Source organism: Clytia hemisphaerica, unplaced genomic scaffold (assembly GCF_902728285.1).
Source record: "Clytia hemisphaerica strain Z4C2 unplaced genomic scaffold, Clytia hemisphaerica genome assembly, whole genome shotgun sequence".
NCBI lineage: Eukaryota > Metazoa > Cnidaria > Hydrozoa > Leptothecata > Clytiidae > Clytia > Clytia hemisphaerica.
This window is the reverse complement of record NW_027103699.1, coordinates 1,152,113-1,178,104: the sequence shown is the minus strand read 5'-3', so window position 1 is coordinate 1,178,104 and position 25,992 is coordinate 1,152,113. Positions and strand designations below refer to the sequence as shown.

The window sequence follows — 25,992 nt, the reverse complement described above, 5'->3', positions numbered from 1 at the left end:
GTGTGACCATATTATCAAGCAATTGCCTGGACTGTAATATAATCCAGGGATATTATGTAAAGGTTGAACGATTCAGTACCATTTTCTCCATCCTATTATCATAAGAGGGGTCTAGCCCAGAAATTCCAAGACCTATAATACGCTAATCGCCATTCGTCAGAAGTTTAATGGGTTTTCGATGACACTGAATTTCATTCGTTTAGTTTCGTTTTAGGCTGAAACTATTATATCAGGCATGTAACTCAGATGTTTTCCAAGGTTTTTTTTACGTATAATCATGTTCGTCATTGGAATATTTTTTTTGGTCGAAGTGATTGACCATCTTGTGTGAATATGTGATATTTAGTCTGTAGCCCAGAGAACGTTCAGACCAACCGGTATGATATTTCGACATTGAACCACTGAAAACACAAAGAGAACATGTTCAAACAGAACTTCAACCGCAACTACCTGGTTTTCGATATTCACACATTCTTTTTTGAAACCAAAAACACTCTCTTCGTTACCTACTCAGGTTATGTAAGACGTTTCGGTCAACGTTTTCTGAATTTTTAGCTTTTGTAGCCCTTTGAACCCACTGTTTTTCGCTGAATCATCGTATCGTAAATCTAATCGATCTTCGTTTTTACAGTGGACAGTAACACACTCGCTTTTGTGTTTTGGAAGTTTCACAGGTTAGGGGAATACGAGCCCCAGAGTCTAGTAGCTAGTACAGTTGGCTGGCAATCAGATATTTTCGCATACGTCGGCAAAAAATGATATTTGTACTAGTAGTATTTGGAAGTTGATGACCTAGCAGGGCCTCTTTTTAACATAACAAACGTCTGTTGAACCACAAAGATGTACCGAGATGTTTGCTCAGGGCTCAAAAGGTTTTAGTCAGTATAATGGTGTCAATTTTCTACTGACGCTTTTGTCTGACCATTTAAAAATCATCATCATCAAATTTGTCAAGGAAAACCCCTGTTATTGCTTCAAAACTAACATTAAGTGAAAACCCCCTTTCGTTCACTGGAAAAGGAATTTTTATTTTCTTTCGAGTATGAAAATAGAGTTAGTTTTGCAATGATAAGCAGCTTATAATAGTCTGCAGCCTATTAGAGTTGTAGAGCTAGGGTTTTATAATTATATTTTTTGCTTCCAGATGGTTTTTACTATGATTACGAACCCTAGTAGACAACCAAATAAATATACCACCAGTTTTCATGTCAGCTCTAAGAGCACTACAAAGGCCCTTTACCGACTTTGTTATGACTTACATTATAAGTTATTACATTTTTCTCTCGTGTCATTTTGCTCATTCCACGCTAGCCCTTGTGGTGTCGAAAGATGTGATATTATTAAAGATGATATTAGCCGAGCCTGTGGCGAAATGAAATTCCTTCACGGTATCTTTGTCAAGAGACAAAGAGTCAAAATCTCCCGGAATCTGATATCATGCATTATTAGAAAGCAAATCTCATCAGCTATTTTAAAGAGACTTGAACTCTCTTGATAAGACTCGAGAAAAAATGTTAATTTGACCATTTTATATCGAGCTCTAACTTTCTTTCTGTCGCAATCTCGTGTCAAAATTGTATTTGCTGTTTTAGATATTACTCATCCTAGGTCACCCAAAATCTTATTTCATGGTTTTGCCACCAAATTTATTTATTCTATTCATTCTATTTATATCAAGAACAAATGACAAATTGAGTCAATTTAGGCTGGTAATCCTTTCTGTATCTGAATATTTCTCAATTTTGTCCTTTGAATCGTTTGGAACCCTTGTTGGTTTTTAAATCGCCATGTAACCATGGTGTTTTCTGGCCACATAACAAAACCTATGTTTGCAAATAACGTATCAATACTTGATAATATACTTCGCATGATAGCCTTATTTTCCTGTTTTCTTTTGGTTGAGAAGTGCTCTTTCATTTTGGAGTACTTTTACTATATCTCTGATTTTTAAATTTTACTTGCCAAGCTTTTTGTATTTCTCTCGATCCACTCAATCTTGTAATTATTCTTTTACGGTTGAGTCGTCTCATTCTTATTTAAGCATACCAGGCCTAAGTGCATTATGGGTCAAAAACAAGAAAACGCCTAATCATCAGTTAAGATGTTGCATCATCAATACACCGGTGCCTTCTTATAAATCCCCCAAACTAAAATCAATGACGTCTTTTCCTCTACACAAAGTCCCCACATATAAATAGTCTCGTCGAAAATGTAAGAGCTTAAACCTTTTCCTATTTACTCATTAGCGACTTAAATCTTTGATCTAATTAACGCAATAAAAACACACGCTTTTATTCTGTTCTTAGGGCAATAGGATCAATTGTTGACTAATTGTTTTACTGATAACATACAACAGGATTTTTATGTTCCCTTATCCCAACGACGACTCTAAATGTTTCGAGAAGTCTATAAACCGGTTACCTTGTAGGGGACCAATTAAGAAAAGTAATAGATCAATACAATGCACTTATCTTATGAGATTATAAGTCATAGTGATGCTCTACCATCCTCAAAGTAAAATAAAACCACTGTCCTGCACGTGGAAAACCCTAATGGGAGTGACACCAAGTTAAGTACACATTCTAACTAAGCTTAAAACATTTTTGCTTGGATTTTATGGATTTATGGCCTCGAATATTCCAGGGGGGCTGGTTATAAAATCATTTCATTGATTCCATATATTGAATTTTGACAAATTGACGACAGTTTAAGGTCTCGACAAAATATAAATCATCTCTTCGTGTAATGTATTACTTATATTCCATTAAATCTTGACAGGCCCAATACGCTTTTCAAAAGATGTCATTTTGGATTATGCAGTTTCCAAACTAATGAAACCAATCCAATATTATGTCAATTCATTTTATAGTCTTGACCTATTCATTTCAACCTTAATCAATCCAACAGTTTATCCCAAAAGATCCTAAATGCATAATGACCCGAACCAATTTAGTCTGCCAAATTGTGCATTGAATAATAAGCCCAAACATGTGACTCCCATACCTTTCACATTTAAACTAAACAGTTATAATTAAGCAATTTCGCAACAAGGAAAGTAGTTCAAAATATAGCTTTTACTGGATTATTTTAAGAACAGTTAGAGAGATAAGATACGTCACAAGGTAATCTCTAGTTATATACAAACTGGTATTTCATCCAGGCTTGAATTTTACCTAATGATATCTGACGCCAATTTTTCCGGGATCGGCGAACTTTTTAGGCCATAAGGATATTGAGTGTTGAAATGTAGAATAAAGATCTTCAGTGAAACCAAATTGGTTGTTGCGTTTAAACTCGGTTGCAAATGAAAGTATGTTGGTTATATAACCTGCACAAATCATGTTGTAAGATTACCAAAGGTTAAGCCAAAAGGGAACATAAGGGTCATAATTTAATATCTGCAGTTCTTTTTATCCTATAGTAACGATTTTTAATATTTTCAAGTTCAAGTGGATAATTTGCCTTGGACCAGACACAGTAAATCTACCCCTTTTGATAAAATGTCAGTACCTAGGAAATTATTGACACAGTGTGATAAAACTTTAGATTTCGGTCAACTACCAGTTGCTTTTTAACATGCACTTCTTAAAGATTCACACTTTGATGTCATGTTAGGATCGTTTTTTTTTTCCTTACCTTGGATGTCTCCCTTAGTTTCCGTTGAAATATTCGGGTTCAGAGTTCTGTTATAAGAGCTATTTTAGTACTTTAGCACCTTTTTTTACTTTTTACCTCAAACCTTTATTGAACTTTTATTTACTTTGTAAGGGTCTTCTTTGACTAAAGAAAGCTTTATTAATCCCATACTTTTTTCTGAAGGTGACAATAAACGTTGACTTTATTATATAGAATTGAAATTAATCAAGATTTTATTGTAACCCTAACCCTCGTCACCAAATAATTTCATGGGCACATAGATTTACATAGATAAACCACCACTGAAAAACGTAACCTGTTAGTAAGGGTGCCATTCTTTTGGATCAATGATCTGTCATTTCAGGGGTGGAATATTTTTAGCTCATTCAGAAGAAGAATGTTTATTGAGGGAGGATGCACGAGTTAGGTTCGGTAAAAGTTTTATGGCCTAAAGACTGACGTTACAGACAAGATGTAGGAAGGAGACTGTATCATGGTGATGCATGTACGTGTCTGACAGCGTTTTCACTTTCTCTAGCTTCCTCACATGATCTCTCTACTCGCATAGTCGTTGCTTGACTATTGTACCCCAAAACCTTTTCATGGGAAATTTTTACTTATCCGACACTCTTACCATCCCTTTCTAGGCGTGAACACGAAGAAACTAGCGGCCAAAGGGAAGAAAACATCTACCAACGATAAAAGCCCGATACGCAAAGAGCGAACCAAGAAACGTACTACTGGAAGTGGAAACAAAACCACCCGCAAACTTCATGATGCTGAAAAGTGAGTAACCCATATTTTTGCTTGACGTTGATTTAAAGCTGCTCTAAGGCTTTCAAGTGAAATTCCGACGATTAAGATAATATATGTAATTTTCATCGATTTCGTTAAACCTTGTTTTTTACCCTTCTTGCTTTTCTTCACTTTGTTCAACTGAGGATATCAGCCTAAAGCGTCAAAAGTGTGATGAGGAAAATTTCGAAATCGTGGGACCAACGACGACTATGACTACTCACTATGGGGACCCTTTTTGGCTAAATGTCATCAAATCACTCCTTCGTAGCGTTGATATCGAATGCTACAAGATTTAAAGCTATGAGATTGATGAATTGACAAAAATGTTGTGATACAAAATGGCTTATGTAAAACCACTAGCACTCTCTTCAATATCTTTGTTCCTATTCCCCTGTGACATTTTTGAAATTGTATACTTTAAACGTTCGCTATCAGTGATACTGATATTCAATCAAAATATTTCAGCAGGGGCGTGCGTGTCCGTCTCTAAAAGTCAAGATTCCCATCATGCAATGTTTAAAGTATTTGATTTCTCCTCGCTCGATATAGATAGATCTCTTTAAAGTATATAAAACTCATCATCAGTCGGCAAAAATGGAATTTTCATCGCTTGTAGTAATAAAGCTCTTATTCTAGAAATATGAAATATTGATATTTTAATGGATTTTTCGAAAGAATCACACTAATTTGATTGTCTATCCATTTTCTTATTCTCTTTGTCTAGACGGATTGTACTCACTACATAGATACCTCAATCAAATATATACCCATGAATATGTGGAATGTATTTTACACTAGTCTAGAAATAGTTACGATGTCCCCAGACAGTCCCAGCAGCCCCTCCCACGATCTCAACAATGGGATAAATTACCCAAATACCCAACCGGGAACCTTGACACCGTGCCAGTGCAAAACTCAGCGCATCTGATTTTCTGTCACCAGATAAAATAGATATGTAATTTGGAACGTACACGGGAGGTACATGGATAGCTCATGTGACGCAGTAATTAGTTTTGAAAATTGTACCCTTCTAGTAAACTTAAAAATCTGGGAAATTGGTTTAAATCACCTGTACAACTTTTCACAAATTTTGTATCTAAGGGTGGATTACTTTTAGGGAGCTCAATAATTTGCAATGGAAAATAGTCTAACCTAGATCTATAAGGAAGTCATTGGCCGGCCGACTACCTGATTTTATACTGGGACGTTTGTGGTATCCAGATTGATGTGGGAATGCGGTTTTTACGCTTCCGGAATTTTCTTTTCGTTTTTTCTCGTTCGCAAATAAACATTCGTCAGAAGACCAAAAAACCTCGTAGAAGAAATATTTCTCAATTACTCGAAAAAGAAGTATTTCAAGTTAATTGCTATGGTAATACGCTGCAGTTTTGCGGTTCTATATTGAGCAGATTTTTCCTTCTTTATCATAATTATAAAGAGCCGAAAATATTTTTTTCATTAAACACAATTTGAATTTTTTCTCGTATGGTGTATGTTTTTTATGGAAATCAATCAGCACCATACATCACGACATCATTTCAATCCATTCTTTTTTAACTCCCTTCATAGTTTTCTCACTTCTGAAAGAAGACCAAAGCGTGTTATTTAAGTTTTGCGTGTCTCTGATAAGCTGTTTCAAATTTCAATAATCAACTGATTGAGATTTCTTTCATATCGAGAAAAAAAATTTTGGGGAGCCGTTTATTACTTTATTACTCATCCTAAGTCAATCAATTTTTTTCATTTCTCGACTTCTCTTTATTCCCATAATAGGACTGACCCTAAACAATCGACCATCACGCAACATTTTCAAGTACGCAGGAGTGAACGAAAGCCCAAAAAACAAAAGGAGGTACGACTTATGTTAACTTTTGACTAATAAGTCGCCGAGTTTCTTAACGGGACTCGTAACCCTATTCCCTGAGTCAGAAAATAATGTAGATTAAGTCACTTAAAATAGAGCTGTTGCCAATGAGACTTAGACCTCAAATCAGTCCCAATCATCTAAAAACACCAATAAGATGTCAACTTACCAGGTTCTCAAAATTGAGATTTTCATTCGATATTAGTTCGAGTGGCTAATTGAATTTACACAGGCCAGTTTTCTTTAGTTTGAATATAAACCCATCCCGTTGCCTAGTCTTAATTGCAGACATCTACAAAACTGCTACTAGTATAGGGATGCTCCTTAAGGAACATGAATCCGTTACTGTATGCCAGCAGCCAATCAACTGCCTTTTTCATGGAGGCTGAGTGACGTGTTGGCTTTTAGATAGCCAATAAGCCCTTACAGGACGGAGTATAGTGCCGTGGCCGTAAGATTTAGTTAATATTAAGATTCGTAATGTTATGAGAACACGATGGATACTGATTAATTAACTGTAGGTATCACCTTCATCTTTAATCCAATTTGGGATTTTATCATCCCTTCTTCTCCTAATAAACTTGTTTTCTTTCTCTATGCATCCTTAATCCTTCAAGTTAGTCTTGGAATTTTTTAATTTTCGGTGGTTTTTCTTTCTTCTCTTATTAAAACTCTGTATTGCTGCTTTCCATATATCCTTGCTTTTAAAGGGACTTTGCCACGTTGCATGAAATGAATGATTAACTTACTTAAGTGTCGTCCTTTAGGATTACCAGACATTTGGCCTTGGCCTTGGTGCGTCGTGCGTCGTGAGTTAACACCGTCGTTTTTCAGTGGAAAGCTTTCAACCAAACCCCAACCTATTCGGAAGAGTTCACCTGAAATCATTTAAGGTTGCCTATAGTTAATAGTGGTCTTTATAGAGAGGAACGATGGAATTCATCGATAGTGTATACTTTAGAGAGATTCCATCATTTTTCAATCTCTAGACATACACTGTGTCACGTTTAAGACCAAATGGATGAAATCGACTCGGCAAAATGTTTTGTGAATAAAAACTCGACAGTAAACATGTACATATATCCGTTGAAAAGTCTTTCAGTGACTGACCTTCAAGATTCATATCGTGTTCTGTTTGTTTCCTACTATCCTGCTTTTACAGAGTAAAGTAGGAACTAAATCTTATTTTGGTAACATCCTCGTGAATTCTCTTAAGTGAAAGAGAACTTGTCAAGAACATTATCCCGTTTCTCACGTCAAAGTATATCCCCTACTAGAAACTATTTCTTCGGGCTTTGATACTCAAAGCTCTCTCTTTTTTGTGTTTAGCGTTGTTTATATATTTTAGCGTGCGAACGGTATATATGATCCTGTGATAACCACAAATTTGACCCCTTTTTTGCTTTCTTCTCATTACAAACATAACCGAATTTCCTTACGAGTAACTATATAGACTAGCCTCAGCCGACGAGTCTTATACCACGCTTGACCAATCAACTAGAATACATTTTAAAAACCTGGCTTTCGTTCAAATCTTTGGATTACCAATCCGTACTTACACCCACTTACAGAATATAGAGTCGTTATATCACAAACAAACGGTCTCTTATGATTTTTGTTCTAGAAGGGAGTAAAGTTTCAGACGTTTTCCAGGCTAGATACATACAAGCTTTTTTCCACAAACTTAACCTCGTCTTTATCTTTTTGCTCCATATTGCACCATCTCCGGTTTGGCGGAAACTCTATACAGAGAGGAGCATTACGGTTGAAATTGCCCTGCATTTAGCTGTTTAACCATCACAGATTACTTGGAAAGTGTTGTTATTCTACTCTTGTTGTAAGCCACTCGATTGGTAGTCTCATTACCTACGTAAATCCGGCGATAACAGAAGCAAACATATTTGTTGTAATCTCCATCCGTGTCCCTTTAAAGTCCCTTTAAATCAATTAAAAAGCGATCATCGTCTAATAGGCGTTCTATTGTCTTACGTAACGACATCCTGGCATTTGTCAATTAACTGGCATTTCTTTTCGTCTCATTCCAATAATCATTTTCGTCTTAATTGATTTGGATGTTTTTTGCTGACCTCCTACATTTTTCTAGTTGTTGTTCTCGAGATTAATTCAGTCTCCTTAAGTATTTAATTGAGTTGTGTGAGTTTAGTAGATTTCCTCTTTAAAATACTTTAAATTTGATTGATTTTTCTTTTCTTTTTTTTTTTGCTCACTGATAAGGTAATTCACTTTAAATGCGTTTTTTCTCATTTGCGTGATGTCACAGAGCTGTATTTTGAATCTATTCCGAATTTCGAACATTCAATTTCTAATAGCTGAGTTGGCATGGTTTTTAATCCCGTTTGGAATCTCGATTAAAGGAACTTTGTTTTTATCCGATTGTGTATGATATACAACGATTACAGTGAAACGGTTTGAAGATTACGGATTTCTCCAGCGATTAATTCCATTCCCAAGTGGGCGTTCACCACCCACAGCTTTCCCTCAAATAATATTTTTTATGGAGTTCATTTAGAAGCCAATTTATGCAAATATAAATAAGTCTACTACCGCAGTCGTAGGCGATCCGAAGGCTCCTCTTTCGGTACTATCTACCTGAAGATAGGGGAAGGGGCAACCTTTTCTCCCTAGATTGCTCCCCCTTGATCGTTCTCTTAATTGCTGAGCATACTTTAAACCCGTCAAAATTTTAATATATCGTGCGCTGTTCAACTGTGCTTGCCAACTTCAGTTTAATCTGACATTGGTTCCACATACCGCTTCAGCATCTTCAAAGTGTCTTTTAATCCTGTAGGAAATCTTAAAGTGGATTCAGGCTGTTAAGAAGTTTTTAACTCTTACTAACTTTCTAGAGAGAAGCTCGTGTTGCAGTTGAAGAAAGAATATTAAACGCTGACGAATCACACTTAGAGGTACGTTAACTTAGTCACCTCCGGTACAAGATAGCTCTTCCCAAATTTTATATTTTTGCAGTGTTGTATTATTGTATTACTGCGCACCCTGGATAAAACCCAAACGAAGATTCCCGTTTGATACAGAAAGCTAAAAAACTAGAAAAAGGGGTATACATATTTTTAAGTATATCCAGGCTGAAATGTTTAAAATTTAAAAGCATCAGTATGCCTCAGCTAATGAAAATTGAATTTTTTAAATTTCAAAAATAAGATACATATGCGTTTGCATCTTTCTCAAAAAAGTTATCTTGTTGATCAAAATGAGTTCAAGAATGTATGATTTAAAAACATGCAAGCAAGGGCATTCAACGGCTTAGTGTTCAATCCTGTTCAAACGCATCCTAACTCGTTTATTCATATACTCCAAATAATCAATACTTTCCCGATACTTTTGTCTATATGGACAAGGTTAATAAGAAAACTTGACAAGATGTGAAATAGCTTGAACATTAAAAAGTCCACTGTTGATTTTTTTTTTTTGCTCGTCGAAATATGATCGTATATGAAAATAGGCATATACCTTATGCATTGGAATCTCTGGTCTTTCTGGTGAAAATGGATCTTGGCTTGAGCGATCTTAAGCACGGACAAAACCTAAAACCTTGTTCCAATACGTACTTCCTATCTTTGATATTCAACACCTGGGAAAATGTTTTCCCCTAAATTTCTATGGTCACAGATATTCGCAGCTTTTACAGCAAAAGATTAAATTTTATTCGTCAACTATCTGAAAAAAGGTTGGACTCGAAAGCCATTGTGTTGCTACACTCACAGATTCGCCATCTGACGCCCTTCGCAAGCCTGGCGAAGTCAGATCCAATCCTCTTAACCCTTAGACGGCGAAAGGCGTATATATACGTCTTGAAAAGGTCATTTTACCGATACCATGAACATATAAACGACTGGACATCTATCTTGTATTGTCTCTTTGAAGCGAGCTTCGTTGCCGGCTGTATTTCAAAATTGATATGAAAAATCCGACAATATTCCGTCATAATTTTATTTCTTTGAATCATTTAGGTAAAATGATTGATAGAGCTTGAACATTACTCCTGATGTACAAAAAAATTATTTTCGAATTTTTTCACAAGTTTGTAATATATTTTATCAACATTTTCAACGCTAAAATGCAGAATTTCAACGGCGTGTATACTTTTGAATCCTTTTTGTCACTCCAATAAATTTTTTTATGACTTGAAAAAAAAACTTGCCAAAGTTTAGAGCCTATGTTATAAGAATATCGAAATTAGAATGCGACACTCTCTAAAATTATTCGACACTTTTAAGTCAAAATTTAGAAATATTAGTCGGAGTTTTGACAAGCGGACGATGATTTTGCCTCTTTTATCTTTGTTATGATATAGATAAAAGACTTAAGAAGAGTAGAACAACCGAGACTTTTGTCGAAGTTTTGACGTTGTTAGCAAGGTACTCCCAAGTGGTATATCATCAAAATCTATTGTTTCATTTTATGCTTTTAACGAGGCGGCAACGAAGCTAGCAGCCTTTTCTACAAAAAGACAAAGGAGATGGATGTCCAGTCGTTTATATGTTCATGCCGATACACAGTCTTTTGGTCATAACTCCTAACCACTTGAGATTCAGATGAAAAAAAAATCTGCTTTTTTGTAGCTGAGAGAAAGAGCTTTCCAACGATACCAAAGTTGATACACTGAATCATTTGTCCTGGTCAAGAAATGGCCTTTGGAAAGAATGTAAATTTCCAGAAAAAAATCACGGAGGCATTTAAGATTTAACTGAAGATTGCTAGGTTTACAATGACACACGGGCGTTTGTATGGCTGATTCTACCCATATTGTAGGATGGAAACTGTTTTTATTCAGAGTTGTCACTGGTTTCACTGCCTCTTTTCGATGAGATTATTTTACCGGGAAAATGGTGTGTCCACAAGTGATAGCTAGCATGTATATTTCCCTAATGTTGTTCAACCTTCGACATTCAATGAAAAGTTGATTATCAGTAATATAATCTTTCCAGATACTTGTGACACTTTGATATTAAATTCCAATCTCATCTTTTTCAATTTGATTTCTCTAACTATAAGAACAATAAAAAAGTTTAAGGGGACGCTTTCAACGAAATTGCATTCATGGTTGCTCGAGGGACGAACGGTCTTTAGACTGGAGAACTTGGCCATCGTCAATATATCTTTCAGGACTTTCAGTCTAGGCAAAGTAATTTATGACTACATAAGAGAAGAGCAATTTGAACGGCGGATAAGTCAAAAAGTAAAAGCATGCATTAAATCTTGTCAAAAAGTTATTCTTACTAATAAAATGTCATGTCGTGAATTCTTTACATACATCAAAGAGTTTTACAGTAAAATTACTAGTAAAAACATCGAGGCTTTTCCTTTCTCATGTCATTGATGTAATTTGTATCGGTTTTCTTAAGTATATCATCACAGTACAGTATGGATGTTTTCATTCATTTATACCCAATTTTTTATAAGAACCATTTATTTTTGGCTTTGCTGTTCTTATTAAATGTTAAAATTTCACTGCTTGTTCTTAACACATTCTTAACACGGTTAACTTTGGATATGCGTTTAAATGTGGTTGAAGTCATGATAAATACTAAAAACTCAGGGTCGAATTATTGTTGAATTGTTCTTAGGTTTTGCCCAAATTCAACCTTATCATCTTTCTTATGAAAAGGCGTGTATTAGACTGTTAAACCCCTTCAGGTTAAATGGCTATAACATCTTTTCAGTCTAAAAATACTTTATTGAATAGAGCACGAACATAAACCCTCGGTTCTTTATTTCCTTAAAATCACTGCCTTAAAAAGAACGGCAGGGAATTAGCGCATGTGCCTTTCAATGTTATCCTTATAGCTCTTGTCAAGCCTGCAAGCCAAAATTTGGTTTCTCAAGGAAATCGTTTTTTTCCGGTCGAAAATACTTTTTTAGTTGACGAGATTGACATTCTACAATGTATGTTTTATGAGTGCTGGTCGGTGTTTTTTCTTTGATGTGGTCAACCTATCATTTCGTATAGGCTCCTTAAACTTTCTTAGAAAAATTGTTTTGATTAATCGTAACACAAATATAGAAAGATGATAGTTTAGCTTGATTGGTTGATCGCCCTCTTTTATTCACTCTTTCTTGAGTTATGTATAAGTAAAATATGACTCTTATGCACTTTAGATTTACGCCTCTTCTCTGAGGTAGGCGGATTGGCGGGATTTTTGGCAAGTCATAATCCTCATATTTCTTTTCCATGTAAATTGACAGTACATGTGGTTTGAGCCTATATTGTCAATAGCATTGGACTAATGCATTCCTATAGACCTGTGATTACCCTTTATTGGCCAGGACGCTAATTTATTGAATTACTTATGTCAGTTTATACTTGCGTGAATGATATACCAGTATTCAATCTCATATGTCGATATGATTTAATGCACGAACGAGCCAGATTTGGACAGTGCATTGAAGTAAAAGATGGGGTGAACGTTTAGAAAATTTAGCTGATATGCTGTAGGATATTATTAGCGGTACTGTACAGTGAGTCATCTTTATGTATTAAGTACAATGAGTTATCCCTAGGTAACTCTAAAACCTCAAAACTTTACATTGAAACCAAATTTTTTGTTCGTGTAATTTCTTGTCAAATTTCCTGTTTGCAGTGTGCAGAGTGCATTGAATTGAAAAGCTATTTTTCGTTTGTAGGGAGAGCCTTGTGTGCATGTAGAATTGAGTGTTCTGACGTTTTTGACATTGGTTTGCTAAAACGTGTGGTGTGTAGAGACATTTTGCACAGTTTCGGCTACCATACAATTCAACAGCCAAATATTTAGGTGTTTTATTATATTTGCGAATTTGGGGGAGATTTCTGTTTGAACAGTATCTTTTCATTATGGCCCTCACGATTTTCATAATATTGTCTGAAAAAGTTGTTTGCAAAAGAAATTTCTTTACTTTTAAATTTTCTTCATATGTAGTCCTCATGAAAAATTATTCTCTCGCTTGCAATGACCTATACCTCAAAACCAGATGACAAAACACATGTGACCTGACCACTGACAATTTGTTGATTCCGTTCTTTTAAAAAGTCAAGAGGATTAACCCTTTGAGCGCGCAGTAGTTTTGAAAAAGTTGAAAAATTTCAATGATTTTTTTTTTAAAACTTGAAAATTCAAAATGGCGTAAAAGCTTGTAGCTTTTGATTTAGACACTCGTTTTGGTACCATTGGAATGGTAATTTTGTACTCTTTCAAAAAGCATTCGGTTTATGCCCCTTTAAATCAAGTCCTAGGGACCTGGGACCCAACCTTTGGGACTTGGTATTTTGGCTGTTTCAGGACGCGAAAACGCGTCTCATGGAGTCTAAGGGTTAATGAGACCCCTGATAAAAACTTTTTTATGGTCAAAACAACTTCAAATCACTCCTATTTGTCATTTTCAGTCATTTTGAGCAGTTTGGAGTCTTCAAAAAAAATTTTAAAAAATTTAGTTAGCCCTTTGAGCGCGCGCAGTAGTTTTGAAAAAGTTGAAAAATTTCAATGATTTTTTTTTTTAAAACTTGAAAATTCAAAATGGCGTAAAAGCTTGTAGCTTTTGATTTAGACACTCGTTTTGGTACCATTGGAATGGTAATTTTGTACTCTTTCAAAAAGCATTCGGTTTATGCCCCTTTAAATCAAGTCCTAGGGACCTGGGACCCAACCTTTGGGACTTGGTATTTTGGCTGTTTCAGGACGCGAAAACGCGTCTCATGGAGTCTAAGGGTTAATGAGACCCCTGATAAAAACTTTTTATGGTCAAAACAACTTCAAATCACTCCTATTTGTCATTTTCAGTCATTTTGAGCAGTTTGGAGTCTTCAAAAAAAATTTTAAAAAATTTAGTTAACCCTTTGAGCGCGCAGTAGTTTTGAAAAAGTTGAAAAATTTCAATGATTTTTTTTTTAAACTTGAAAATTCAAAATGGCGTAAAAGCTTGTAGCTTTTGATTTAGACACTCGTTTTGGTACCATTGGAATGGTAATTTTGTACTCTTTCAAAAAGCATTCGGTTTATGCCCCTTTAAATCAAGTCCTAGGGACCTGGGACCCAACCTTTGGGACTTGGTATTTTGGCTGTTTCAGGACGCGAAAACGCGTCTCATGGAGTCTAAGGGTTAAGTCAAACTTTTACGTTTCATTTTGTACCTTTTTCTACTCCTCCCTTTAGGTCAATAAATTTCTCGTTTTTATCCCAGGGTCCCCTGAGTTGAGAACATCACATGTATAATAGGTACTGTTTTAGGGTGTTGACAATAATGGGCCTGGATATGTGAATGCACCTATAAGAACAAAGCACAAGCGAGATTGGTCAAAAGCTTATTCAGTATATTCTTTTAACAAAATGCTCATAGTTAAGGGTCAAATTCCTGTTTATTTCCCAATAGTCTTTAACAAAGTACTGCTAAACGAAACTTTTGGTCAGATTTTTATGAAGTGCTGTTTATTTTGTAGATCAATTTTACTGTGCATCGCTAGTTACAAAACAAGGCTTCATGTATGTATTTAGTACGAGGGGCAATCAATGAAAGCCGGTATTATTTTGCAGTTTTCTATTTATTTGCGTCTAATGGCGCATTTTAGACCTTGTTCAAATCTTCTTTCTGAGGCCATAAAAATCCTTGTATCAGTCCTATCCGCTTTATTATCGTAGGACTTAACAGGTAGCTGGAATTTTTTTCAAAAAATGTTTTTACATGAAACTTTTTTCCTTTGAGAAACATGGTTATGTTGAATCAGTTATCAAAAATGGTTTTCTAGGTCAAATCTATAGTAAAGGTAGCTTTAATAATCTTCAAATTCTTCCACTCGTGATAATCTTTCCAACGTGATATATCTTGATGTCGTGTTTATAAAGTCAGAAGATCATCGATATAATATAATGAATTTCCTCAACTTATCATCGTGGAATGTTATATCTGATTGTGGGTATTTTGATGAGGTTTTTACATAAGATCGCTATCTTTGGTTTTTTACGAAAGGGTTTTCCAAACAGTTTATAACGTTCTGTACAGTAAATACCTTGAGAAAGAATGTCTAGGTTTACAAAAAGAACTGCTATCAAACAACGCTCAAAATCCAATCACTGTATGATACGCATAAACAAAACGCTGGCAATATTCTGTATACTATCTCTAGAGAACTTTTTTTCTGGTAGAACAGTTTGTTTCCTTTGGTTTGTTTTTCGTGTTTTACAGCAAGCTCGTGCACGCTATGCTCTAAATGTGTACAATATGGTATGCAGGGGAATGCGAGAAAAAATTGCAGGGGGTCATCACCAATATGGTCACGCAATAAATTTAGTTCCAGTTTTGTTCAAATGAACAAGAAAGCCTGCCGTTTCTTTGCATCTCTCAGAAAATGAAACTAACTTTTGACTTCTCGAATAAACTGTTGATTTACAGCAATTTCGTATGTTAAGTTGCTCTTATGAGAAAACGAAAGTAACAAAAATGACACGTTGCCGGTCGATCTATGAACAGTCCTCTCATCAAATGGGCATCCAATCAAAATAGCATATCGAAGATAAAAGACTTACTTTTCAAAACGAGATTGTAGAAAAGAAAAATTTCATCTCTCTGGTAATTGGCTTACAAACCCCTTTTTTTCTTCGTGTGTTGAACGAGTTAAAACCTAAATAGTTACTACGTACAAGGTACACAACTGTGTCACAGACCTGGCAAGATATCCTACACACCAGAAGAAAAATAGACAAAAGTTCATCCCTCGTCGAAGACCCAGAGAGATTATATCTTCCTCACAAAATTTACATTTACTACATAAAAATTTCAAAGAAAGGGAATTTATTCGAGTTTTAGAAACCGACTGGCCAAAATTTGGCATTCTTGTTGGTAAAAGGTAATACGAATGTAGTTTGTCGAAGTGAGAAATTCATGGAGTAATGTAATACGGTAGTACCAATATTATTCTCAGCCGGGGATTAGAAAATGAAAGACGATTACTTGCATTGACGAAGTCATGTAAATACGTATGAATTACTTTAACAAACAGTCTCTCTTAGAGGTCTAAGTATCAACTTTCACCATGATAAAAAAAAGTTGTGCCTACTTTTGCACTCCATAAAATATGCCTACGTCTATTGTACTTATTCCAGGTGTTTAGTCGCTAGGGTACTTGGACCTAGGGCGTCCCAAAGGTGTTTTAACCGGCCTCTTTTAAAGGTCTCATATGACTAATGCAAAATTTTGATTGAACTCTTTACACCAGTGTGATTAATGATGATGTTTTTTTTCTAATAATTTTTTTTAATTATAAAATCACTGGCGGCATCTTGCATGTTTTATTACCTCTTGCTTTTTTGCTTCCGTCTTTCAATTTGAACAATTAGCGATACAGAAAATAACACGAGACGCTCTCATGCCCACAGCCTTCACGGCTGTAGAATTACATACTTTAAGGGCAGAAAGTTTCGCGAGACCGAAAAGTCGCGAAATTTCGCGGATTTAAGTTTCGCGATTTTTACTTTTTGAAGAAAATTTACTGAAGAAACTTTCGCGGTTTTTTTTTTGAATGTTCAATTTTTGTAGCAATAACTTTCGCGAGTGGCTAGGGAAAGTGAATGAAAAATTATTTCATATCTCTTTTTTTTTTTAATCGAAAGAGTGATATATGCTAATAAATGAAAAATAAACTATTTGCACTTCTTCCTCCCATTCCGAATCCTAGTCACTGCGATAATATCGATAATATCAACTCTTTTCGGTTTTTAAAACTTGGAAAAACTTTCGCGATTTTTAGGAAAATTTCATTTTTCGCGAAATTAACTTTCGCGAATTTCTTGTTTAATTTCTTACCTGGCAGAAACTTTCGCGAAAAAAATGTCAAAAACGCGAAAAAGGCGAAAGTTTCTGCGCACGAAAGTTTCTGCCCTTAAAGTAGATGCATAGATGGGTATTTGAATTGGAGGAGTTTTATTGAAAAAATGCTCAGATTGATATTTGGATAAAAAGTCAGTCCCAAATTCTAAAAAGCAATAACTTAGCTACCCCCTGAAAAACATGCTATTCTTCGTATCATCGTAAGAATAACGTTACATTGTCAACACAACTATTGTTTGACGACCTCGAACTGATGTACTGTATAAATTCTAGTGTTCCATGCAAAATTACTCTTTTCCTTCATCAAACCATCAACTCTCTGTCCGAGAGTTGAAATTTTGCCTATTAGAATTATTTCAGCAGTAAAAAGATGCCCCCCAAAGATATCACCAGTGATTTTCTCATTCTTTTCCAGATCCGTGTCATCGAAGGAAAAGGACGTGGAGTGTTTTCCAAAAATCCGTTGAAGAGAGGTGACTTAGTATGTGAATATGCCGGCAACCTGATATCGTACGATGATGCTCGAGAACTGGAAAAACAATATGCAGAAAACCCTGAGATTGGATGCTACATGTATTATTTTGTGTATGAGGAGAAGAAATACTGGTAAGAGTAAGACTTTTTTTTTCAAACGATTTGTTTAGGAGTTATGGTACATAGTTCTCTAGGATTTCCGCTAATTGGAGAGCTAACTGCAGATTTGGTCTTTGCGAAAGCGAGAGAAAAAGTATTTTTGCGAATGGCACTGATATCATGTCTTAGTAAAAGTTCTCTACTGTAGTCGTGGAAATCTGACCCCATAGAAATTAAGGGATTAGTATAGTACAAGTCAGAGAGTTGGTTTTCTTTCTGTTCTGATGCACGCGATTCGTCCATCCATCTTTATTACTAATGGTAGCTATTTTTGTTCGCGAGACCATCCTCTACGACCAATGATTGATGAGATTGAGAATTTGTATGTTTTCTTTAACACTCTGCGTTTGAATATTCGTGATGTCAAATCAAATCATTGAGTGCGAAGAGGTACTGACTCCATTCTCGACGTATACTAACACATTGAATCTGCGAATGAATGAATACAAGTTTGGGGTTTAGGAAATGTATTTTTCTTACTGTGACAGTTTTGCAACTTGTTAACACTTCTTAGCACGAAACCATTTTCCCTAGGGATATTGTAATGACTCTATTTTCATCAGTTGAATATCAAACGACTGATCTTGAGCAGACTTTTTCAAATCCAAGCATTTTAAAGTGATCCTTTAGCAACGGGGGAAAGAGCTACAAGGGTATTTGCCCCTCTCCAATAATTCTTTGAAAGTTGTTAATTGAATCCTTGAATTAGATGCGTTTTCCAGCAATCTAGACACCCTAATAAATCTTTTCTCATTTTTTTACCTTCATTCCTTTACGTCCATACAAACCTAAGGCATTGCACGTTTTTTCTGGAATTTAAATTGATCGCAATGTTATACTAATCAAATTTTGAGGCGAAAAATGAGGCAATATTTGACGTACTAGTATCGTGTTGGCCGAACTTGCACCTCAACACAAGCCAATATTTTACCTTTTTTCAGATGATTTCTGTTAACTTAAAATTTCCATAGTCCTGTTATATCATCAAACAAAATGGAGAAATATTTAGATCATAAAATAAGTAAGGACTATATGTGGTGGGTTATGAACTCCTTTTTGCCAAATCTTAGATTGCAAATATTCGATTGTAACCTTCTTGAGTGCTTTTAGGCTCTCAGAGATCTCAGTAAAATCTCGACACGAATTTCCTCTCGTTTGACGTTTATAAAAGTGGTATTTTGAGATACCACATGTGACTCTGAACGAGTATGTACTTAAAATATCAATCGTTACAAGCGTAAATTTTGTTTTGATTTGGATTATAATATTTTTTCTTCGACTCTCTTCAATGCGTGTGTTTGTTTCTTTTACAGCGTGGATGCTACACATGAGAGCGGACGACTTGGCCGCCTGCTGAACCATAGTAAAACAAGCGCTAACGTCAACACTCGATTGTTCCCGATCAAAGGGAAACCTTATCTGATACTTGTTGCATCTCAAGATATTGCGCCAGAGGAAGAACTTTTATATGATTACGGAGATCGTAGCAAAACGGCCATCCAATCTCACCCTTGGTTGAGATCGTGAGTCAAAAATTGCGACCTGATAGTAGTTCATTAACATTGTATATACAATTTTTAGCACATTATCTCTAAATTATTTTCAATTCGTCATAACCCTATTTTCAGGGTGTAAATGTTGTTTCTCGCTTTAAAAATTTCTTTATTCCTAGGCTTTTAATTTTAACCAATATTTTACAATTTGTGTGAGTATTATTTTTGGTTGGTTTGTATGGAGCTGCTGTTTTTCCTTTTGGAAAATATTTCGTATGTCATTGTAAATAGCGCGATAGTATTCTAACGAAAATTTCACTATTTATCCGAGAAAATAAAAATTTCAAAATAAAGATTGCAAAATTTTAGATTTCTAGGTCAGTTTATAATTTAGGCCGGATATAGCTTATAATTATTAGTTTGGTAAGAAAGAGGTGTAATGAACGGGGACTATGTTTGGTGATTAATTTGAAGGTTGATGTGACTCTGATCTCTTCTATACGCATTTTAATGATGCAGACGCTAAAAAACCTCAGAGAGAAACCAAAATCGAAGTGAGACGGTGAGCTTTGCTTTCGGGTTTTGCCTTTAATTAAAGATGAGTAAATTTTTAATTGAACTTTTTTAGTGTCGCAGTATTTCCTCATAATACCGCTATCACAGTTTAATATTAAGCAAAGGAATTTATTCATTATCGAACTTCTCTCAATCTTAAAAATGAATTTTTTTTGTATCTAGTCTGTAGTGGCGCTGTGGTTTGTAATAAGGTAAAGAGCCACTCGAGGTAGAATCATGTCTCTACACGCTGTTTTAAGTTCGTTGTTTAAAAAATCTTTCTTTTCGTGCGGTGACTATAATGTTAATCCCCGTTTTTATTGAACTTTTTCACATAAAGTCAAATAGGTTGCAACAGTAGTTTCGTCTCTGCCTGGAGACTTCAAGTAGACTACTATAAAAAAGGAGTAAGAAGTTACCCCTTGCCTGGTCCCCAAAATTGGCATACGGATGAGTTCCAAAGGAAACTGGGCGTTTGCCATCAAACGATGAAAATTGTTGTCAAGTAGCCGCTCGTTACACAAACAGTCCATCTATCTATGGAAACGAGATTAGCCTCGTATTCGTATAATATTGCATGGAAGTAACTTGAATGAAATCGAGGCTTGACCTATTCATCAGTTTTTAACAAGGGTGTGTTTTTTGGATCGAAAAAATGCAGCGGGTACACTAAGGGTAAGGGTATACTCAGATATTTGAACTCGTCGTAAAGTCAAAAAAGTGAAGGTGTGAATTCCTGTCCTATTTTAGGTTAAAGTCCTTTCGAATTAGATCAGTTTTAAGACAAGGGAACTCCCGTTGGCGTGGAGCGGAGGTGGAGATTTTACTTCCACTAATGCTAGTAATACTAGAAAAAAACCTTTATGGGGAAAGAAACTTGGGATGAACGAACGACATTTCGGGACAGAACAAGAATAGTCCAAAATTTTAACTTTACATTTTTGCAACTGACAGGAAAAGAATAAGGCTTCGAGGTCATATTTCTTCTGTCTTTTACTGTTAAGCAAAAGGTTTCGCAATATTTTAGATCTATACTCGTGGGAGAGTGTAATAAGGCCTTAGTACAAATCAAATTCGATTTCAATACTCAGGAAACCCAGCTGTAAAGAGAGATTTAACGGAATGGAATATGTAGGAGACTGGGAAGGAATAATAATTTTCAACAGTTTTTTCATGAGTTTCGCCATTTTATGCTTTTATCTTGTGTTTTTGTTTTAAAAACTTGTATAGGGAACAGTAATAAAAAGTATAACTAATAAAAATCTATCATAAAATATGAACAATTGTACTTTGAAAAAGATTTCGTTTTCCTACCTAAAATTTCCATGATAAATTTCTGAAGGGGAGACAGAACAGTCAATTTAATAGTAATAAAATCCTTCTCGTATCAATATAAAAAAGTTACAATAGTAAAAAAAAATGCGTTGGAATTTTGTCGTTAATTTAAAATTTAAAAATATTCACAAGTTTTTTGGGGTTTAAAGTTCCAGACGCATATAAATTTACCCTCACTTCAAAAAGAAAAACAATAAAAATAACATTGAAGAACAAAAGACAACACTTACAAAGTTAGAAGAACAATACAATACACACTGACACACTGATACAAACAAACAAACATACAAACAAAAATATAATCTTTTAGGAACTTTGCAGTCAAAAAATTAAAATAAAAAGTAAATGGTATCGAAATAATTAGCCTCGTTTTGGTGACAAGGTATTTTTGTTAATAAATATAGAAGTTTGTACAATAACTTGAACAGTTTTTGTGTAAAAATAAATAAAACTAATATAAGAAAGGATGTTTTATAGTAAGAAAGCATTTCCAGTCATTTTCTATCCATCTAGGAACTTTCTGGATCGAATCTGTTACGAAAAATTTGAAGCAGAAAAACGGTACAATTGCAAAAACGGCGATGGAAGGTGGTGTTGAACGGTAGATTTTTATTGGTGTCCCTTGAACAATTTCTCGGTTGTTCATAATAATTTGATTTTCGATTTTTAATATTTTTTTGGAAAGGTATTTATTTTTTGAGAGAGTTAGAGAGAAGATGTTAGAAAGCGACATCTTGTATGTCTGTTGGTGTGACAGGTTGCTGTGGAGTATTCTCCAAATGTTTTTGTTGTTCTAGTTTGGAAGTGTCCGCATTACTATTATTATCATTGTTCATATGTGTTCTTATAACTTGATCCATTCGTTGTCGACATTCAACCAAACAATCCTGAAAAATTAGAGAGAAAAGAAGGTCATTAAAAATTTTATTTATAAGAAATACTCTAAAGGGAAATTTCAGATGTTGGAGTTTTATGTTGAAATAGGCAAAATCTTGAAGGAAATTTGAGAATTTTCGTTTTCTTATAAACTTTCCTTCATTAGAAACCAGGTTAAATTATAGACATCCTTTCCAGTTCAGCCACAATCTAGTGACGTCAAAATGGCGCGTAGGATTGAGGTTTAGAAAAAACGACTGGACACAATTAAAACAGTAATTTATTTTTCAGCAATATTGAAAATTGAGACAGATTAAGAGTGAAAATAATTTGATTAAAATCATTTGAACCGATCGAATCACCTGTATCTGCAAAATTTTAACGAATTCCAGTACAGGTCACAGTAATATGTTTCTACGTGCAATACGTACCTCATCAACGCCGGTGATTTCGGTCAACCTTTGGATAAGTTCATAGTTTGAAGGACAGAATGAACCAAATTGGTATCGTAAATTCTGAAATGTAGCGCAAATTGCTGCAGCTGCAATCATTGATGGAGAATTTAAGTTGGTGAAAAGGAAATCTGAAGGTAGAGTAAAAATGCGAATTCAATTAATGAAATTTAAATCTACCATGAAAGTGAGATGCAAGCACAATATATTTTGTTTGTTGTTTCGTGTCAGCATTCATAAATTTGTCACGCAGTTAAAATTTCACATAAAATGACGAAAAAGGAAAAAGAAATCATTAAAATTTTCCTCAAATCTTGATAAATTATAAATTTAAATCAATTAAAAACTCATTATAGATATATGGCCACAAGACTAAAAAGAGGAAAAAAGTAAACATACCTATACAACAGAGAGCGATATAAGTGTGACAGTGTTTTAGGATGTAATCTTTTTCAAGACATTCTGGTACAGTGATACGAGAGAAGAGGAATTCTAGAAAATCGTTTGGAACTATAGCCGCGATATCCCATCTCAGTTTGTTCAAGATTAAGATTTCCCAGTCCTGAAAAATACAAAGATGAGAAATTATTCAGAAAAGTCCGTCATAATTTGTTTACATGAAATCATGTTTTCTTGACGTTTAGTTTCCTGTAGAATAACAAACTTGTTTTCAAGTATGGTAGAGACAAATTTTAGAGTGTCATTGCTTCTGAACACTTTCTTAAAATACCACAACAAAATGCAAAAGTTATGTTGATGATCAACTTATAACGACTTTCCGGACTGAAGTGATCGTTTAGCTTTTTTCGAGATAGATTAATTGAATAAAGACCAAAGGTATTAGAGGCGCCAGTTTCAGTCAAATATGGAATACAACACCAAAGTTTCAGTGACTGATGGCTAAGCAGAAAAAGCTTTTTTCCCGTGTAAACAAAGTAAACAAAGGAAAATAACAAAAAGAACCAAACGTTTCGAACATAAATGCGACAAAACAAAACACAACATTGGCTTTTGTTACTTTAGGCTGAAACAAAAGTTTCTATGGGGACTACTACGTCATAATTTAAAAGGCACCGAAAAAGCTAAAATCTCTTTCTCGAATTTACATTCAGAAAGGTAAAAACACGTGCAGGAAAAGTTCTCTAGAGCTTTATCCAAAATAAGGCAAAACAGGGCCGACCATTTTATTGTTGGCATAAAGAAACATTTGCAAAGAAGGCAATAAAAAAGCGATATTTAGTTGATTGAGTACTCATTCATTTATTTAACAATCCTTGAAATGGCTTCAGAAAGAAGCATATAATGATTTCGGAATTTTCACACACTCATTAGGAGAACTTTTTAGTTTTTTAACTTTTCTGCTAGACCTCGAAAGATAAAATAGACCTCAACAACGTACAATAAACAGGGGGGTCTATGCCTGCCATGATATTTCAAGAAATGTCTTCAAATTTGGTTGATGCTTTTTTTTAATGTTCAAAAAAATTAAATATATAAATACTCACCAATAATTCTTCCAATTTTATCGAATTGTCTGTATATATAACTAATTTTTCTGCAGTCAATGGTATTGTCTCTTTCAATTTTGATGCTATAAACATACATGAAGTCCCAAGTAGTTGTAGTTGTGTTTTTCGTATGCTAACAATGGATAAAAATCTATCTAATAAGTTCACAGCCAACGGGAAAACATCATCTTCACATTTCGATTCTTCGCAAACCTGATATGAAAAACCCAAAATATTATTATTTTAAGGAATTTCATCCAGGAAAACCCCAAGGTGAAACATTTCGAACGTTCGAATCGAAATGACGCACGCAGGCACGCACATGCATTGCTTAAAATGGTAACCAAATTTGCGTCCAAAATCCAAAACAAAACATTCGAAAGAATCCAGAAACTTTTATCGTAACAATATTCAAACAGATCAAAAATATATCTGTAAAAATACTTACTTCAAACATCCATGTGACAACTAGTTTCCTCATAAAAGGTTTTATCTCTTTTTGTACAATTTTAAAATAGTCACATCTAGGTATATAATGATCTTCAATTTTTAACAGTCTATCTAAAACTCTACCATCTTTTATCAAGTTTTTGTCCAAGTATGTTCGTTGTACGCTCGAACTAGCCGATCCTTCGTTACACATTAAATCCATATCTATTTTGTATAAAATGTTTCAGGTATATAAAATCTCAATGTAAATCAATAATTGTAGCAATATATGTTTGACGGAAATTGTATTCGAAGACCCTTTCGTAGTCAGCTAGGCTTGCATCGTCTTGTCACCGTCGAATTGTAAAGACTTTTGGCTTGCCTGCTTCTTTCTACCGATGCCTTTATTGGCTGAGTGGGTCTTCTCGATAGAGCTTTCTCTTCTCTGTGTGCTGTTTGCACGTTGTTCTTGTCAGAGTGAGTTGAATGTTGTTAATCAGAGAGATGTCAAAAAGCTCTTTATGTATGAAATCGCTCTTTTGTTGAAAACCGGGGGTAATACGCTTTTTAAATATAACAATTTTTTAATCGAATCGCTTATTATTTTATAATGTTTGATATATAAAACAAATACAAAGACCTTTTAGATAAAAAGCTAGGATATATGAGAGACTTTTTTATTTTGGTAAAGAAACTCATAAAATATTAATTTTTTTTCTCAAAAAAGACACCCGGATTATCATAAACAATGTGATTATAACTGTATTTTAAAGACCAGAAAAGTGATGCAAGCATATTTTGCAAACCCTGGTATGAACGTGAATATTTTTTTGAATTTTTGTATGTTTCTTATGTTTTAGATGTTTAACTGGTAAGGCACACAGGTTTTCTTGTGTCCAAAAACTATCAAAGATTCTTGTTTGGAATGTTAGAAAGATGTTCAAAATGTCTATTGAAATGCAAATGTACCAACATTTCAGAGACGATTTAAAAAATCAGCGATGATCTGTTTGGACAGAGTTTTCATTGCTGGATAGGGACTTTTATTCCTCAAAATAGTGATCGTAAGAACTCTTCAAAATCTTAAAATTTGCTCGCCTATGATAAATTGTCCAGTCATTAAATTAGACAGCACTGCGTTGAAATGTGCAACGGGATTTCCCCTTGCAAGTTAATCAATCAAATATCAGAGGAAAACCTTTAAAGCCCCACTATCAAATTACATCGGCACGGGGAAAGCTCCTTGATGCAAAAAGCGAGAAAGTCGAGAGGTACACGTTGAAATTCATAATGTTTTCTTTCCAAAATAGGATGCTGGCGTTTTTTATGTAATATGCTTTTTTTTACAAAGTAGGAAAAATTGCTTAAAATTCAAAGAATGACTGTGCTACAGTACAATAATCTAGATTATTTGAAATTTAGAGCGAAAAAAAACTTTTGTTACGATGAACCTCGTGCTTTACTTCAAAAGAAGTTAAAATGTTTTCTTTATAATTTTTGAAAGATAAAAAACCCTGTAATGAGATTTTTGGACAGGGAATATACATTTACTTCCAATCGGAGGATCAAATCCTCTATTA

General features: G+C 34.6%; 2 protein-coding genes across 3 annotated transcripts in view; one reads left to right on the top strand and one right to left on the bottom strand.

Moving 5' to 3' along the window:
- The window catches only part of LOC136803970 (histone-lysine N-methyltransferase set-1-like), a 28,078-nt gene extending 8,468 nt beyond the window's left edge, over positions 1–19,610 (top strand). The window contains exons 3-7 of one of the 2 annotated variants that reach the window (XM_067060700.1): positions 4,284–4,422; positions 6,208–6,286; positions 9,166–9,225; positions 17,547–17,737; positions 19,078–19,610. In XM_067060700.1, the coding sequence (XP_066916801.1) occupies positions 4,284–4,422; positions 6,208–6,286; positions 9,166–9,225; positions 17,547–17,737; positions 19,078–19,291 (683 nt within the window). In that variant the 3' untranslated portion in view covers positions 19,292–19,610. The remainder of the gene's footprint in view (positions 1–4,283; positions 4,423–6,207; positions 6,287–9,165; positions 9,226–17,546; positions 17,738–19,077) is intronic. The other variant, XM_067060699.1, reaches the window with a different exon arrangement.
- A 1,836-nt stretch (positions 19,611–21,446) lies between these two features.
- On the bottom strand, positions 21,447–24,910 carry LOC136803969 (G1/S-specific cyclin-D2-like). Its single transcript, XM_067060698.1, has 5 exons — positions 24,432–24,910; positions 23,981–24,196; positions 22,875–23,037; positions 22,455–22,606; positions 21,447–22,034 (listed from the first exon to the last, which is right to left on the bottom strand). The coding sequence occupies exons 1-5, from the start codon at positions 24,633–24,635 to the stop codon at positions 21,867–21,869; spliced, it is 903 nt and encodes a 300-aa protein (XP_066916799.1). The 5' UTR covers positions 24,636–24,910; the 3' UTR covers positions 21,447–21,866.
- Between the last annotated feature and the right edge of the window lie 1,082 nt (positions 24,911–25,992).

What these genes read in the sequence shown, in the direction of transcription:
- LOC136803969 (XM_067060698.1), bottom strand. Translation starts at nt 24,635, where the DNA reads ATGGATTTAATGTGTAACGAAGGATCGGCTAGTTCGAGCGTACAACGA. An exon ending in TTGTCACATGGATGTTTGAA is followed by an intron (nt 24,197 to 24,431) that starts GTAAGTATTTTT and finishes TTTTCATATCAG; the next exon opens with GTTTGCGAAGAATCGAAATG. An exon ending in TAAAATTGGAAGAATTATTG is followed by an intron (nt 23,038 to 23,980) that starts GTGAGTATTTAT and finishes TGTATTTTTCAG; the next exon opens with GACTGGGAAATCTTAATCTT.